General features: G+C 40.5%; 2 protein-coding genes across 4 annotated transcripts; one reads left to right on the top strand and one right to left on the bottom strand.

Moving 5' to 3' along the window:
• Positions 1-362: 362 nt before the first annotated feature.
• On the bottom strand, positions 363-10,657 carry LOC308386275 (ATP-dependent zinc metalloprotease YME1L1-like). Of its 2 annotated transcripts, none has more exons than XM_080865708.1 (18): positions 10,423-10,657; positions 9,739-9,858; positions 6,952-7,120; positions 6,753-6,854; positions 6,099-6,208; positions 5,138-5,288; positions 4,909-5,016; positions 4,340-4,513; positions 4,062-4,214; positions 3,843-3,975; positions 3,692-3,754; positions 3,296-3,408; positions 2,951-3,106; positions 2,670-2,821; positions 2,455-2,581; positions 1,886-1,959; positions 1,302-1,388; positions 363-1,212 (listed from the first exon to the last, which is right to left on the bottom strand). In XM_080865708.1, the coding sequence occupies exons 1-18, from the start codon at positions 10,456-10,458 to the stop codon at positions 1,042-1,044; spliced, it is 2,199 nt and encodes a 732-aa protein (XP_080721834.1). In that variant the 5' UTR covers positions 10,459-10,657; the 3' UTR covers positions 363-1,041. The 2 variants fall into 2 exon arrangements, with proteins under 2 accessions (XP_080721834.1, XP_080721835.1); XM_080865709.1 differs by having other exon boundaries at positions 364-1,212; positions 4,933-5,016.
• A 382-nt stretch (positions 10,658-11,039) lies between these two features.
• mastl (microtubule associated serine/threonine kinase-like) lies at positions 11,040-17,177 on the top strand. Of its 2 annotated transcripts, XM_080865566.1 has the most exons (13): positions 11,040-11,348; positions 11,434-11,571; positions 11,653-11,792; positions 11,883-11,971; positions 12,062-12,168; positions 12,327-12,486; positions 12,852-13,000; positions 13,136-14,206; positions 14,547-14,688; positions 14,814-14,834; positions 15,766-15,879; positions 15,991-16,092; positions 16,444-17,177. In XM_080865566.1, the coding sequence occupies exons 1-13, from the start codon at positions 11,178-11,180 to the stop codon at positions 16,599-16,601; spliced, it is 2,562 nt and encodes an 853-aa protein (XP_080721692.1). In that variant the 5' UTR covers positions 11,040-11,177; the 3' UTR covers positions 16,602-17,177. The 2 variants fall into 2 exon arrangements, with proteins under 2 accessions (XP_080721692.1, XP_080721693.1); XM_080865567.1 differs by lacking the exon at positions 14,814-14,834.
• The last annotated feature ends 8 nt before the right edge of the window (positions 17,178-17,185 follow it).

Genomic DNA, 17,185 nt, shown 5'->3' with positions numbered 1-17,185 from the left:
TTGACCTGAAATTCCCATCAGTTCTTTGGAGTACTTTACAGTCTTTCAGCTGATTGGTTTAGTATTCTAGCTCTTACGAATATTTTGATTGAGGTTAATTTCCACTGTTTTCAGCTATGACAGATAACAGTGGAAAAGGCTTCAATAAACTCTGCTACCTGAATTATATTGAATTCTAAGCAATGTAGAGACATATATTAGATATTATTTGTTGTATATATTAATAATTAACTAAGGCCTTTTTATCAGTTTTATAAGGTGATGATGTGTTAATGCTACAACTTGTTTTAAGAACCACAAAACAAACAAACAAACCCCAAAAGAAGAATCAGGGCTGATTTGTAAGAGGAATCTTTATTTGAGCTTTATGAAGGCTTTAATCTAAAGACACAAACAGAAGCACCAATGCATTTCTTTTACAAGCTTACAGTATATACACAACTTCTCATTTATCAGCTACAGCTGGTCTTACCTTTGGGCACTTCAATAAATAAGAACAAAGGAAAATAGATATGTATATGGTAAATGCAAGCATATTAAAAAAAAAAAAAAAAAAAAAAAAAAAAGAAAACCTCTAACCTGAAGAGTTCAACAATGAACAGCAGTAGCACCTGTGCCTGGTCATAGCCAAAAGGTACTTTCCAGCTTAAGGTACTTTAAGGTCCCATTGTGATCACTGGTTAGTACAAATATGTGAGAAAAATCTGACGGCAAACAAATTCATATGAGACGAAATATGACCTTGGTGCATAAACCGCTGCTGAGGTTTTGTTTTTCTCTCCCTGTGAGAGCTGAGAAAGAAAAAAATGCCCTGAATGAAACCATCTTTGTGACTTTTTGGGGAGAACAAATAGTTATTTTCACACAGTTAAACTGAGATGATTTACAAATCACTGAAGGAAAGTAAATGATGAGACGTATCAAAGTGTTGATGATTGTTTCAGTGTCATCTTCACATTGACAATAAAAGGGATACAAACAAAACAAGGCCTCCCAAAGGCCTGTGCTTGATTGCACAGTTGTGCATATATATGTATGAGTCTACAACGCCTGCTGCTGCTGCTGAGGTCTATAGTGGTCCAGTGATTTGCCCTCCAGCACCATCTGGATCTCTTTGGCGTCCAGAGTTTCATATGTTAGGAGGGCATCAGCCAGCTTCTTGTGCTCCTTACTGTAAGTCTTGAGGATATCCTTAGCACGTTCATATGAGTCCTAAATAAAAGAGAGAGAAAAAACATTTTGAGAAATAGAATAGAAAAAAATTCTAATTATTATTTTTAAATGACACATATTTTGCTCACCTTTAGTAAAGCTCTGACTTCCTGCTCAATGGCTGCTTGTGTTTCGGGGCTTTGCTTTGAAATGTCTCCATAGGTCATGACACCTAGCTGTAACAAACACATAACCAAGATGAATGAACAATGGGTCTACTCATGCATCGACCACTTGTAGCTAGTGATTACTGTAAAGCGAGTTACAAAGGGCTTTTCACTGAGCTGTGTGTAATTACACCCAATGACACAGTAATGTTAGAGACTGCAGTTTTTAGGTCCACTCCCCTCTTCTTCTTCTATTACAGATTTGTATTAACTTCAAGATTAATTCATTCAATACAGTAGCTGTAGATGTGCTACTGTGTTTGCTTTTAATATAACAAAGTTTGGCTGACATAAATTGACTGAGGACAATTGTTGTGTATGGCTTCATAACTTGTATCTTACTGTAAATAAAGACGTACGTCTGCAGCAGTATGTACAGTTAAAGCCCAGATCAGCACTGCTAAGTCCTTAAATGCTGATTGGAACAAAAAACAGACAACAAAACAAACCAAAAAAAAAAAAAAAACCCCACAGGGATCATCTGCCACACAAGTCTAAATTCTCACCTTGTCACTCATGCCGAATCTGGTCACCATCAATTTTGCGATTTTGGTTGCACCATCAAAGTCGCTGGAGGCACCTGAAATGGTTAACAACGTTTTTTTGTCATCTTCCAAACAATCAGAGCGTAAGTCTAGAGACTAGTAATTTATAAGAACTTCTTCAAACCACACAAATTTATTTTCTTATGTTGATAAAAGCACACAAATAAGTGTATTTATACTTGGAAAAAAGAAAAATCCCAGGGTGTTAAATGGTAAATGGCCTGTATTTGTATAGCGCTTTACTTAATCCCCATGGACCCCAAAGCGCTTTACACTACATTCAGTCATCCAACCATTCACACACACATTCACGCACTGGCGATGGCAAGCTACATTGTAGCCACAGCTGCCCTGGGGCGCACTGACAGAGGCGAGGCTGCAGGACACTGGCGCCACCGGGCCCTCTGACCAAAAATCAGGTGTTAACCTGATAAACCTTTAAATGTTATAATCATAAAATACTATTCATAGCTCAAGCATTTTATATTTATGAATCATGTCCTACCAATCAGTCCCTCTGTGTTTCGTACCTGTGGTGATGTTATCGTTCCCAAAGATGAGCTCCTCTGCTACTCGGCCGCCCATGCTGACGTCCATCTGAGCCAGCAGCTGGGCTCGTGTCTCGCTCCAGCGGTCATTCTCTGGAAGCATCGACACCTAAAACACGGCACGGTTTATCAAAAAAAACCCAAAAAACCCCCAGCAGAAATACGTACAATACTGCAAAACTGTAACAAAAGCTCACATGGCCCAGAGTTGGTCCTCGAGGCATGATAGTAGCCTTATTGATGGGCATTGCATCTTTGGTGTAATAGGCAACAATGGCATGGCCGGACTCGTGGTATGCGGTAATGGTCTTATTCTTCTTGTCAATTTCAACACTCCGCCTCTCAGGGCCTGAAATGTGAAATGGAAACATAAAGAAATAATCATGATGGTGTTCCTGTCTCCTCACTTAATAATGTACAGGTGATCAGTGTAATGTGAAATGTAGTGCTGTGGGCTGCACCGTGATCACTCATTTACCCATGAGGATCTTGTCCTTAGCGAACTCCAGGTCCTTCATTGTGACCATCTCTTTCCCGTCCACTGCTGCCTTCAGGGCTGCCTGGTTGACCAGGTTCTCGAGCTCTGCCCCCGAGAAGCCCACTGTGCCTCGGGCAATAATCTCTGCATCAATGGCTGGGAAAGAACAAACAGTGTTTGTAAAGGTGATCAAAGACAATGGCGTCATTTAGAAAAATGGCAAACACAGGTTTCCTCTCAGGCTTAGCTCCAGCAGAGAAGGACAATAGGAGAAAAAAAAGGATGAGATCTAAAGGTAGTTGGAGATATCCTTAATATTGTTGAATACTTTACACCCAGACCTACCTGGGTCTACTTTGATCTTGGAGAGGTACCAGTTGAGAATCTCTGTGCGGCCTTTCACATCAGGGCGAGGGACCGTCACCTGCATGTCAAACCTTCCTGGTCGAACCAGAGCGCTAAAGAGTGATGCAAAGCAGCAATAATTAGTACACAGAAGTTTATTCTGTTGAAGTTTTATTTAGGAGAACAAATACTACTTAAAACGATCGCAAAATGACACTCAAAACGTCTTACTAATATCTGTAAAACGAATGTGTTTCATCAGAAGCTGCATAACTGCACAATAACTACCTCTGATAGTAAATGCTAAAAAATGGTTTAATTTTACTGTCACTTTACAAAAAACTTAACATGTTTATGGCATACATAAAAAGCATTTCATCCTAAATGTTTACATACTTATCCAACGCTTCAGCAAAGTTTGTAGCACCAATAACAATGACTCCTTCATTTGGTTTAAATCTGTAAAAGAGCAAAACGAAACATTAGCAACTGTAAATTTAAGGTATCTACACCACTTATCACTCTATTCAGTTTAACTAACACTGACCCATCCATTTCAGCCAGCAGCTGGTTGATGGTTTGTCTGGAGTAAGGATGCATAGGGGACTCTATTCTCTTTCCACCTACGCTGTCCAGCTCATCAATGAAGATGACACAAGGAGCATTGGCTTTTGCCTCTTCTGCAAAACACAAAAATAGAGGTTATATTCGTTTTTAAAATACAATTTTAAGTGTAACTAAAATTTCTCACATCCAGTAAGCTTACTGAAAAGGTTCCTGATTCGGCTCGCACCAACGCCCACAAACATCTCATCAAACTCTGATCCGGAGGCGTAGTAAAAAGGAACATCGGCCTCTCCGGCCACGGCTCGTGCCAACAGAGTCTTTCCTGTGCCTGGGGGACCAACAAGGAGGATCCCTGAGGAGACCCAAACAGAAACGCATAAGAAAAAAAACAAAAACAAAAAACCCCACCCTATTCAATTCACTGAATTTTCTTAATGATCAGTAAAAAGTGATGAAAAGAATTAGCAGCATCGATACCTTTTGGCAGCTTTCCACCCAAAACGGTAAATTTCTGTGGGTTTTTCAGAAACTCAACAACATCTTGCAGTTCGCTCTTTGCCTCCTCCACTCCTTTGACATGCTCAAATGTCACATTCTTCATCTGGATGGGGTCGACTGCAGAGTCAAGACCGGATGTGGTGCGGAACCTCACTACGAGATCCCCAAAATAATCAGTTCAATAAATACATATTTGCAATGTCTGACAGAAACAGCTGCTTCCTGCAGCACACATTTATTTTCTACCAGTTATTCATAAAGCACGAACACAGTAATGAAATAAAAAATAGTTTGTATAGATATTTATATGTTAAAGCACAGTATCATGCACCAAAATAATCTGTCAAACCCTACATGCGCACTAGTACATTATTGTAATAAATACATAAATATATATATGAATATTTAAGCTGAAAATCTGGTGAACATTAAGTGAAACACTTCTTTTCTAATGCTTTTGCACCCTTGGAAGGTGTAAATCAGCAGGCAGTGTGCGTATAGGATTACGATTTAATTTGAAAGCTTAAAGAATGAAGACTGAAACAAACCAGCATCAGAAAAGGGGCCTTTACCGGAGAGAAACGGGGTTCTTGAGAGGCCATAAATACCAATGAGGAGGAGGACCAAGAGGATCAACCTGGTTCTCCTCAGTGAGTCTGTAAAACATAACAGACAAAAAAACAAATCAGCCAATCTTCATCTTTGTACTCAGCTCAGCACTGCCACCAACTGTTATAATGAAAAACAGGTAACTGTGTCTTTGTCTGGACCACATGCCTTGTGTTCTCTGAGTCAAAGCTTGAGACCTCATGAACCCCTCAGTGAAACCCGTCTTGAAAGCCTCCTGCTGGTTTTCTGGAAGGTTTTTTTGTTGTATCACTTGGTCCAAAGACTGCGCCTCGACTCCTTTTTCTTTCAAGAGCAATCCCTGAGAGGGAAAAAAGTAGACATGTAAATCTGCTTTCCCCCCCTCTTTTAAATGTGTGCTTCAAATAGCAACTCAAAATCTGCAACGACTTGGTCAAGTTGTAGAACGAGCTAAAGGGTCAAAGTGCCGTAAATCCCGGACTACAGAGTGCACCTGATTAAAAGCCGCATGCTCAAATTTTAGAAAGAAAATCAATTTTGTACTTGTACGGGCCGCACCGGATTTTAAGCCGTATGCGTTGCACTTGTAATATGAGATATTTACACAGAAATATTACACGTGAGGATTTTTAACGTTTAATTTATTCCATAAGGTAACATAGACGTTATGATAACATACAAAAATACATACTGCAAATGCTTTTTTTCCTCGAACAGCGCCTGTAACATGGCTAATTTTAAGTATACGTACGTATCGGTAACACACAAATTACGTTGCTTATGTTTTTTTTTACAGAACAGTGCAAAAACAACATTACAACGTCTCTTAACAACCGGTAAAAATAAATACTGTATATATACTACTTATCAATTTTATTGGTCTACTGTTACCAGGCAAAATATTTTTGGCCGCATGAAAGAAAATATGCATTAGCCGCACGTCAGTATAAGCCGCAGTGTTCACAGTGTGGGGAAAAAGTAGCAGCTTATGACCCGAAAACTACGGTATGTTGTTCATTCTAACTGCATAACTAACTGTGCAGTGTCCGAGAAATAATGCTTATTCAGTAAATACAGAATTTATGTTGGATTAACCAACAGTCTGTATTCATAACAGTGTAACAGATACATCAGTCGTGTGGTGGCATACCTTCATGAAGCCTGGAGTGTAGGCTTCAGATTCCACGGGACCGTCATAACCAGACTCCGCCCGTCTGGTCCTTGATCGAAGTGTCTTGAAACCGCGACTTTGGACCCATACTACACAGACAGAAAACATGTGACTATATGTCAAGTATCTTTAACCTTTTTCAGACATGGGGTATATAAGATTTCTGGCTTCTTCAGTCTGTTAAAATGACAGCTGTTTATCATAAGTAAGTCTAGCTGTGCTCTAATCGCATGTAACTACACTTTTGAAAATGTAATCATTGCCAGTGTCTTTAGCTCAGGCCCTGCTGTGAAGACCAACTCATAACAAACAGAACCTGTTTGTTGTAAAGTGAAACTGAGTGTTAAGGACAGTGAAAGCCATCCAGTGGAGCCATTGATAGCCCCAAATTGCTTTTTCCGTCTTACTGCTATTGAAGGCCTAAACCAAGACTGCTTTTTGAGAGCTAAGCAACGTAACGAAGAGCATATACAGAACATATATATTGGACCTGTATAAATTGTAAGATTGTGTTTTGACTTTTCACTCAGGCATGAGGCCAAAAAAGCTCAGGTGCCTTCAGATAAATGGAAAGGAGTGCATGCCTGAAAGGGGCTTTAATGCCACTAAGTTTGTATAACGTCAGCTTCTTACCAGGCAAAAACTGTAGTTCTGAGCAAGCTTGTCTTAGTGGGCTGTGGTATTGTCTGTGGAATAATCGTGAGCCAAAAAGCCCCAAATTCCTGTGTGAGAACCCTGTGAGACAAATCGTACAAAAAGAGAAAAAAATCTCAAGGTCTGTTTCACATTAAAACATCTGGTTAAATAAATAAAGCTCGACTGAGCTGCTCACCGTGCTTGTTGTGAAAGAAGCTGTCTGCAGAAACGTGGCTCGTTCTCCATATCGAAGGAACAGCGGGAGGCTCTTCTGGTCCCGGTGTAGGCAGTAACCTGCTGACGAGCTCGTCCAGCTGACTCGCCCTGAGCTCGGACAGACCCAGATCCTTCAGACTCACACTGGGCTTTAAGTGAAGGACAGCAAAGGTAGGTCATCTACAACTCTAAGGTAGGGCTGGGCCATATCATACTGTTCACGGTAATACCAGTATAATGTTAGGCAATAATAAGAAAATGAAATATCGCGATAGAATATGGGTAAAACGCAGGTGCACAGTGCCTTTGTTCACATATTATGGTTGTGTCCAAATTCATGAGCTGCATCCTCCTGAGGCCGCATTTGTAGACCGATTACGTCACAGCGACGCGCCGAAGGCTGTCCAAATTCGTAGACTCCTCCGAATGCAGCCGACAAATGAGTCCTCCTTTTCCCCGAATTTGAAGGATGGGTTGGGTGTGTCCTTCATGGCCTACCATATCCCAGAATTCATAGCGCGGCCCAGCCAAACTCCAGTTTCCAACAATGGCGGCCGCTACTAAGTTTTAAAATTACTCTTACTAATCTTTCTGGGTCACAAAATAAACTTTTAACATATTTTCAGGCGAGAAAGTAGCTGTGTAAACATCAAATATCTGCTCGGTTTATCAAGATATCGCATATTTGCAAAAGTGCTTCAACGTTTTCGGAGACGTCTGCTACCCACCAGCTCGACAGCTAGCCGGGAGCTCGAGGGTTACTGATGCGGCCGAGAATGGCACAACTCCCGGCACATCATTTTCAGATCACCGCGGATTTTCGCTGCTCGGGTTAAACGTAATATATAAGTCACTTAGACAACCTAAAAATGTTATTGTTGGGCTTTTTTCAGTGTTTTGTTTGTTCGTGAGTAAATCGGTTTGGCTGAGATTAAAGTTATTAGATTAGATAAAATAAAACTTTATTAATCCCCCGGGTGGGTTCCTCCTTGGTTTTCACACAGCTGACTAAACGTCAAACAGAAAACTGATTAAACAGAAGTATGAGACAGTCGAGAATTTACGCCAGTGTCCTGTTATATTTTAGATAGCAAGGAGCAGACGGCCGAGTTTATTAAACTCCACCGAGACAGCGGTGACGCAGATCTGAAGGCTGGACCGTCCAATTTCACGGCCGTTTACTTCCGGCCTACCCGACCTTCTGAGGACCTGGCCCACGTAGACTGCGAAGGCCGGGTCCTCAGGAGGATGCAGCCCATGAATTTGGACACAACATATATTATCATATCGTGATAAATACTTTTGGCCATATTGCCCTGCCCTACTCTATGGAGCAACTGATCACCTAAAAGTAAGTAAGTACATAAGTAAAGATGACACAGAAAAATAAATAAAAATGAGAAATAGTCACAATAAAAATGCAATAGCCTCCAGTCTTCAATCTCACCTGAGGAACAACCAACAAATTCTGAGCCTAGGATCTCAGACTGTGAGCAAGAGCGTGTTTAAGAAGAAGTTTAGATAGTGCTCTTTATTCTAAAATAAACTGAGAACAAATGTAAGGAGTATAAAACAGGAGTAACACAAGCTTGCTTACTAGGATATATCAGTCATAACATTTTCTCAAGTTCATCTGAGAAAACTATACCTTGCAATTTAGAAATACTCCTTAAATTGAAAAAACAAAACAGGTACGTCAAAGTAGATGTTGCATGTGAGTCAAAGCCCAGAGAGGAATCAAATATAACACCAAGATTATGAAGACTGGACTTAGCAGATAAGCAACACAATGAACTATAATCACAGCCTCTGTGTTTTTGGAATACATAGCAAAGTAATTACTGGAGATCCAGTAACTTATCCGGATAAACATTCAGTTAGGTTGGACAATCTATCCAGCTGATAAGGCTTGAAATTCAGCTGTATATGCATTTTACTGGCATGAAAATGATGAAGGTTTTCAGAAAAAAACAAATCTAATAATGCCAGCTAAAGGAAGAATGTAGAACGAAAGGCAATAATGGACCCAGGATTAAGCCTTGCAGCTCACAGGTTAGAGAAACAGTGTTAAAGGAGAAGAATATATTCAACCTAACAGAGAAAGCCCAGTCAGATAAATATGAGGAAAACCTGTCTAATGCAGAGCCAGAGAAGAGTCCCAAACAGGTAAAATCTCTAACGAGGATGATGAGGGTTTTCTTTTTCCAATTTTGGTAACCAAGACTTTTAGTGTTATTGTCTTCATAGAAACAGGAAGACTTTTCATGGAAAGTACACTGCCCTTTTCAAACATCGATTTACAAGCAGACTACTTTGACACTTTATCAGAGCATGTTGATGTAGAGGATCACTTCTATTATGATTCATGAAATTACTGAAATAAGAAGATCTAGCCTCTTTCACTTCCTCATTAGAAGAGTGGAGAAATCCTTTAAAATTTTCTCTATGGACAGTCAGACCCGTGGTCTTCCTTAGTCGCTTGTTGCAAAATAAGCGATGACCTATTTTCTGAGGAGCAACCTGAACCATAAGGACAAGGCAATGATCGTTAAAACAGTGAACAAAGAGATATATCCTTTACTTAGACACATTACTATGGTACAGTATAATATAGTGTGCGGCCATTAAGAGTAGTTCAATAGTTTACTCATAAACATACTTCCATAAAGTCGCCATCAACAGATCTGTGGTTTACCTCAGATAGTCCACTTTAACAAAACATGTACTATGTCACCATCAGCTACTATCCTCAGGAGATGGAGCTCACCTCTCTCAGAAATGAACTGTGCTCTGGACTGAAGTCTTTGTGAAGAGCCTGGATTGAAGCTGTGGCTGAATTCTTCAGAGAGTGGAGGGCATTGATGAGCTGGCTGAGAGGCACTATCATCTGGGAAGACACAAGAACAGCAGTAGCTTAAAACACTCTCATAGCACCTCACATTTTCTGCATGTACATTTAACGTTTCCCATTCTACTTGTTTTTTGTTTTTAAATGAGACTTCCAGGCGGAGACAGCGTGGTCAGGACTGTTATGTCAGTTTTATTCTGCACATAGAGTGGTTTGGCCCACATACGGCAGACGAGTTACGTAACCTCTACTCTTTGAATGATTTTTTTCAAATACTTTGTTTAAATTAACCTAAATTTTCCTTCACGTATCTCTGGGTAAAGTCACGACCGAAACCTCACATATCACGCTCGTCTCCGCACCGACACAGGGTGTCAGCGTGACGTAAGCATAGGCTTATTCTAGAGTAATGTTCTTGCTAACACTAGGCGAGCTAAAGGGGAAAAGGGGGTCAAATAAGCAACAGGCAGCAGAGCTACATGTCGATATAACTCCCATAACAGTCCTAAAATAAACACTAACTTACAACTAAAGACTAAATTCACTCCGAGAAGAACACACATGAGCTAGCCAAGTCAATAAACCGCTATCTAGTCGGCTTACCTGCTGTGGTTGAAATGACGAAGACAGCGAAAACATTTTTGCCGATGGATGCTACAAAAACGGACTTTGGAGGGCTGGTTTGTAAGGACAGACCCTCTATATAACCCAAATGAATGCGTCCTCCCGAAAGGGGCGTCCTTTTGGTTTTCCTTGTTACACAACTTTCAACAGTTACACAACTTTTTTTTTCAGCTAACAACGCCAAATGGATCCCCCGGCATCTGAGGTCAAACGGACTACAAAATGACGTAAAGAAGAACTACTACCGGGTGATGCTTGCATCATTGCGATTGTTTCATTGAACTCATTAAAATTAATTTATAATGCATAGAAATGACAAAATAAATCTTCACTTGCATCAGGTGCCTTACAGTAAAAAAAAAAAGCGTAGCAGTTATTATTAATTTTTCTATTTAATTTTCACGTTCTTCTCATTTTGGTCTGTTCGTGAGTGCCTGATCAAAATTTAAAAACAGTTTCCAAAATAATGGATTTCTGGTAAATAATTGTTTTAATTGTAATTAGACGGCCAAAATTAACTAGCGTCTAATTACACTACACAGGTTGTTCAAGTACAGGTTGTTCTTTTTCACGCAGGCGCTTTCTTGGACAACTAAGTGGGGTCCCCGTGAAAGATCTGCGGAATTCAAAATTTCAAAACAAACCAGAGAATCCGTTCTTTTGCAAGTGCGTGTTGTTTACTTTGAGCTGGCTGGCTTACACAGACGTAACCCTCATTTTAAAGCAGTTAAATAATGGACGCAGAGGAAGAGCATCGCTCGTGCGCCGACGTGAAATCTGTAGGTCATCACCCTAAACCGCCGTCTATCAACGATTTCGTCGTGCTGAAGCCCATCAGCCGCGGGGCTTTTGGCAAGGTCTACCTTGCACGTAAGAACTGCAACGCACGCTTATATGCCATTAAGGTTAGTGGGTTTTTAACCTGTGCTTATTCTAAATCATTAAAGGGAGATCTAGCCTACTTAAATGCACATTTCTTCTGCCTCATAGGTGATGAAGAAAGCCGATATGGTGGATAAAAACATGACAAACCAGCTGAAGGCAGAGCGAGATGCCCTCGCTTTGAGCAAAAGTCCCTTCGTGGTTCACCTGTTTTACTCCCTTCAAACAGCCACCAAGATCTATCTGGTAACGCCCAGAGATGAAAAAATAGACTCGCGTTAAACATGTTAATGACCCCGTTTATTAAGTCATTGTTTATGCTTACAGGTAATGGAATACCTCATTGGTGGAGATGTCAAATCTCTCCTTCATATCTATGGCTATTTTGACCAGGATATGGCTGTAAAATACATCTCAGAGGTCGCACTGGCTTTAGACTATCTCCATCGTCATGGTATAATTCACAGGTACTTTTACAGTGCATGCAAATCTTGCACTTTCATTCAATTTGATCGACGTCAATATGCATTTTTGAACTGTAACAATTTTTTTCCCAGAGATCTGAAGCCAGACAACATGCTCATATCCAACGAAGGCCACATTAAACTAACAGATTTTGGCCTTTCTAAAGTCAAGCTGGACAGAGGTTTGACTTCCCAGCAGCTTTTGCACATTGTAACCATCACCTTTAGAAATATTATTAATAGTTCCTTTACCTCTGTGCTTTCTATATTAGAGCTGAGTCTTATGGATATCCTCACTACCCCATCTTTGGCTAAACCCAAGAAGGATTATTCCCGCACGCCAGGCCAAGTCCTCTCTTTAATCAGCTCCCTTGGATTTGTAAGTGAATTCAAATCACTTCACATGCAGGAAAACAATCAGATGTGTTGTTTTGTGTGTGTGTGTGTGTGTGTGTGTGTGTGTGTGTGTGTGTGTGTGTGTGTGTGTGTGTGTGTGTTACATAATTCCTATTTTTTCCTTTATTCTGTTAAACACAGAATACACCAGCAGCAGAAGGCAAGCGTCACTGCAGCGCTACTGTGGTGTCCAGTCCCATGTCGTGCGGCAAAATAAAACCAAGGAATAAATCTCTTGATTCTCCTGTAATGAAGAAAATAGATCGCCTGTCTTCACCTGCTCGCTACCCTTGGAAACTGAGTATGTCATCAAGGACATTTTATTTTGGGGGGTTGATTTATTTATTTTCTTTTTGCCTACATTATGTTAGAAATTTTACTAAAAAGGGGAAATATTAAGGGTTCCCGTTAAATACATGCTTTAAAGTTGGTAACAAAATGGTTATCAATATACCATGAAGTTACAACATGAAAGCATATGATGCAGATTTTTAAGTGATAGGTCATTATTAGCTGATGCTGTCAGGCTGTAGTAGACAGCCAAGAGCTATCCTCTTGGCATTTTGTCATTCTTTGTTCACGTGGAAAGACGAGTTATGCAGATAATGAAAATGTATGCTAATTTCGCCTTTATTCAGTTTTTTTCTTCTAAATTTTATCTGATAGGACCAAAGAGCAGCGTGTTTAGTCCTCATAATTTGACAAAAAATCTGACTCCCACATTGATGAAGACCAGGAGCAGGTTTCAGACGATGAGTGCAGGCAGCACTACTGACACTGACGGTGGCACCAGTCCACTGTGGGAGTGTGAGGAGGTAAGTGGATTTTCTTAATTCTTATTTTTATCCATGTGTAATTAAAGACCAATAAAGTTTTTTGGCTTGGAGTTTCCTGTTCATAAAGTGTCTCACTCACATTTCATTCCATATTGTGACTTTTTTTTTCTTCAGAAAGAGAATGAACACATGAATGACCAGAACGGGAGAGGGCGATCTGAGTTGAAGGTGCCCAAAGAGGACAGTCCGCCCACAAAACGGGACACTTTTTGCTTTTCTGATAAGGCCTCTTGCAGTCAATCAAAAAAGTCAAATGAAGCTCATCTTGTAGAAAATAAATCCCATACGAACAACCAGGAGTCTGTCTCCACAGCTCAGGAGAATGTTTGTCAATTAGCAGTTCCCTCATCTGTGAAGAGAACATTTTCAGATTTACAAAGAAGTCCAGGGACGCCAGAGATCCGAGCCAAAAAGAGAAACACAGACTACAAGAGGTTCTATGAGATTCCTGTGGAGACTGAGAGGTTTCACACTGGCTTGACTGGAACATTTTCCACCATCAAAATAGGCGACTTCATGGTCTCCACTGAAGGGATCGAGGCAACTGAAGAGCGGGTGCCGAAGCGCTCCAGTCCCGTTGCTGTAGCCAAAAGTCTGTTTTATGAACTGGAAGAGCCGGTGGAGGATATATTTGAAGGTGGAGCCAAAGACCTGTCACACACGAGTTTCACGTCACCACTTCCTGGGACAAGTGACATTTGTAGGAACCTGAGCATGGACTCTGACGGGTCTATGCACGAAATGTCTTTCACTATAGACAGCCATCCATCCCTCCAGCCAACTGAGCCTGTCAAACACAGGAATTCATTATCACCAGAGGAGGACAAAGAAAGTAAAGACTCCTTCTATACTGCATCACTACCAAAAACTCCTGTGGCCACTGTTGAAACACCTAAACTTGGTCATTTTCTGGAGAGAGATGAATCTCGCTGTTTCTTTGCGAACCGACTTCCCGAGCTCGCTTGCAGTGATGCGGAGTCCCCTTTATTCCTCAAGCCGCGAAATGTCGTGGCCTTCCGTAGTTATTGTAGCTCCATTAATCGGTCCAACGTGTCCGGGGTGTCCCGACTTAGCATTGGATCTGTGGAAGCTATGGACGTGTCCACAACGGCTTCTTATAACGTCGCATCTGGAGCTGCAACACCAGTGCAGAAGAGACCCAGCTCCAGTGGTTCTCTCTATCAGGTAGGCACGGAAGGACGAGGAATACAGCAGTCTGCATAGCCCCAGAAACGCAACCTGACGCTCTCATTGTTAAGACAGTACTTTTATTTTTGTGCTCAACTAGAGTAATTTTGCTTGTCTCACAATTTAAATCAATTGCTTTTTTATCTTATCAACTTCCTGTCCTCTGACTTTAAGTTGACTTTCTTCTAATTGGTTGCCCCTCTTTAACTGAAGTTCGAAGATCTTCTACATATCTGACAATGACAACCACTTTAATAAAGTTTGGCAGTCACAGGTTACATTTATGATTCAATAAATTATGTACATATTAATGAAATTAATGCTTTTGTTTCCTCAGACTCCTCAGCCCATGTCGACCTCTCATACCCCTTACAGGACTCCAAAGAGTGTCCGAAGGGGAGCACTGCCTGTTGAGAGAGTACCAATTTTAGGAACCCCTGACTATTTGGCTCCAGAGCTTCTTCTGGGAAAACCACATGGTAAGAGAGAGAAATCTTCAAAAGTTCTGTAACGATGACAAAGCCAAAGTCAGTCAGTCTCAGTCTTGTTTTAACTGAATAGTTTTCTTGACATTGTAGCTCTTGTGACAGGCACTCTCTTTTAGTTTCAGGAAGTGGTCAGTGTGGTAAGTTTTTAACATTAATGTTTCTTTGCAAGCGAGCTTGCATGTTCCCCGTCCTGCTAATACGCTGTAGGAAGTGAGCGGATTCCTGCCCCGTTTCCCTTTCCCCGCTGTTTCTGCCCTTTGGATCGGTGAACAAACTGTGGGCCTAATTAAAGGGGAAAGGGATGGTGGTTCAAGTGTGTGATTCTAAAGGTTAAAGCATTGGGTCTTTCAAGTCTCTTTTAACACCATTGTGCCAGCAGGGGAATCAGATTAGCTGTGGCTGATGTGCTTTTAATTTGGCAAAAAAAGATTTTCTTCTTTTTGTTCTTATAAATCTATAGAATTTGAGCAATTCTGACACACTGTCAATGCACAGTGGCACTGGCATCACACAAAATGTCATCTAATAATAACTTATTGATCTGCCATGCTGTTATTAATTCAAATGTTAACACATTGAGGGCAGTGTCGCCTGGCAGTTGCACAATGCCATTTTGTAGCTTGATCGCTGCTATTTGACTTCTGTGACATGAATTTATTTATCTATTGTCTTATTCGCTCAGTAGTAGAGACTTATAACTGTAATCATGGTTTTAAGTCTGTGCAGCTATCGAGAACTAAAAAATAAGTCTTGAGAAGCACAACGTTTGCAGGCACCCTGTTTGTTTTACCCTCAATTAACTCTGCCTGTTTTAATTGACATCAAATTTTAATACAAACCAATCCTAATGATTTGTTTTTAGGTTTTTGTATGTGAGAATGAAAGAATGTTTTCTTCCCCAGTACTCAGTATCTAACGTAGTCCCTGCTTTTGCCACTGCGGTGCAGTTAGTGTGCACTCTAACAGAAATCACAGGGAAAAGTGAGGCGTTTGAGGCCCACGGCTGTACAAAAATGTGACTATTCCTTCTTCTTTTGTTGTTGTTGTCGTCGTCGTCTACCCGGGCAGACTTCATGGTGGATTGGTGGGCGCTTGGTGTGTGTCTTTTCGAGTTCCTCACAGGTGTGCCGCCATTCAATGACGAGACGCCCCAGCTGGTCTTCCAGAATATTCTGAACAGAGGTGGGTTTGCTCTTCTCTTCCAACCCTCAAACACAAAACCATCTAAAATATGTAACTCATTAAGCTTCTTCTCGATTACCAACACGCCTACGTTACTATCAACTATTGTAGATATACCCTGGCCTGAGGGGGAGGAGGAGTTATCTGTAGACTCCAGGAATGCCATTGAAATCCTGCTGACCATGGACATGACAAAGCGCGCTGGCTTAAAAGGTAGAGACCACCTTTCAAAATAAAAGACCAAAAGAGAAAGAAACAACTGGCTTTATAAATAACTATCCCATGAAGTGAAAATTTCAACAGTATTTGTCATCCAAACAGAAATAAAGACATCAATAAAAATACAAATTATTATATTTTTTAAACATGAATAAATAAGGAAAAATGTAATGTAAATACAGAAAATTCACCCCATTTTAGAACTGATTAACTTAACATAAAATACTTATACCGACTTTAGAAGTTGGAAGTTAATTTGGACCTATGTTCTCAAAAACAAAAGAAGAAGAAGAAATGGGCTGTTGTGTGTTTTGCTGTTTGTCATTTGCCTATATTTTCCATTAGAACTGAAGTGCCACCCCCTGTTTCACGGCCTGGACTGGGACAACCTGCAGAACCAGCCGATGCCTTTCATACCTCAACCAGACGACGAAACCGACACCTCTTACTTTGATGCGAGAAACAATGCTCAGCACATTGCCGTGTCCGGCTTCAGTCTTTAGAAGTTGTTCTCTCGCTCGAATGTATGATGCGAGAGTGATTTTTAAACACTTCAGACCATTACCTTGGATTTCTGCAAGTAAATGCGAGGTGTAGATGTGGATTAGGGTGGCTTTTCCGTTCGCTGTTGTAATATTGTTTTTAAAGAAAACATTTTACATTTGCGCAATCAAAAAGGGCCACTTAGCTACAAGAAATATCTTTTTAATGTTAGCACTACTGCGTTGCATTACTCTACTAGCAAGGCATCCCTTTATCTGCTGCTTGATTTTGTTGTGATGAGGATGTTAAAGTTAATATGCTCCATTTTCTGCTGTACTGGTACAAATGTCATGTTTCAGTGTTGAAGAAAAACATATTCATAAATAATGTCTTATATACTGTGTAAATTTAGTGTAGCGTTGTTTCAAGACAAGACTGTTACTTTATCCCAGCAGGACTTCTTTTATGTAATGTTTCTAATTTTGATTGTTGTATCCGCTCAGTTTTCCACACTACTGGTTAATTCTTGCTACATGCACAATTTTATCTTAATTCTGAGGAAAAAAGAAAAAAGAAATAAAACCTGTTTGTAACAAGATGTGTG

The sequence above is a fragment of the Rhamphochromis sp. 'chilingali' genome (genome assembly GCF_963969265.1).
Source record: "Rhamphochromis sp. 'chilingali' genome assembly, chromosome: 18".
In the NCBI taxonomy this organism is placed as follows: Eukaryota; Metazoa; Chordata; class Actinopteri; order Cichliformes; family Cichlidae; genus Rhamphochromis; species Rhamphochromis sp. 'chilingali'.
Note: the sequence above shows the minus strand (reverse complement) of the source record. Positions and strands in the feature narration are given on the sequence as shown.

What these genes read in the sequence shown, in the direction of transcription:
- LOC308386275 (XM_080865708.1), bottom strand. Translation starts at nt 10,458, where the DNA reads ATGTTTTCGCTGTCTTCGTCATTTCAACCACAGCAG. An exon ending in CCGAATCAGGAACCTTTTCA is followed by an intron (nt 3,976 to 4,061) that starts GTAAGCTTACTG and finishes TGTGTTTTGCAG; the next exon opens with AAGAGGCAAAAGCCAATGCT. An exon ending in GAACGATAACATCACCACAG is followed by an intron (nt 1,960 to 2,454) that starts GTACGAAACACA and finishes TAACCATTTCAG; the next exon opens with GTGCCTCCAGCGACTTTGAT.
- mastl (XM_080865566.1), top strand. Translation starts at nt 11,178, where the DNA reads ATGGACGCAGAGGAAGAGCATCGCTCGTGCGCCGACGTGAAATCTGTA. An exon ending in CACGCTTATATGCCATTAAG is followed by an intron (nt 11,349 to 11,433) that starts GTTAGTGGGTTT and finishes TCTGCCTCATAG; the next exon opens with GTGATGAAGAAAGCCGATAT. An exon ending in CCAGTGGTTCTCTCTATCAG is followed by an intron (nt 14,207 to 14,546) that starts GTAGGCACGGAA and finishes TTGTTTCCTCAG; the next exon opens with ACTCCTCAGCCCATGTCGAC.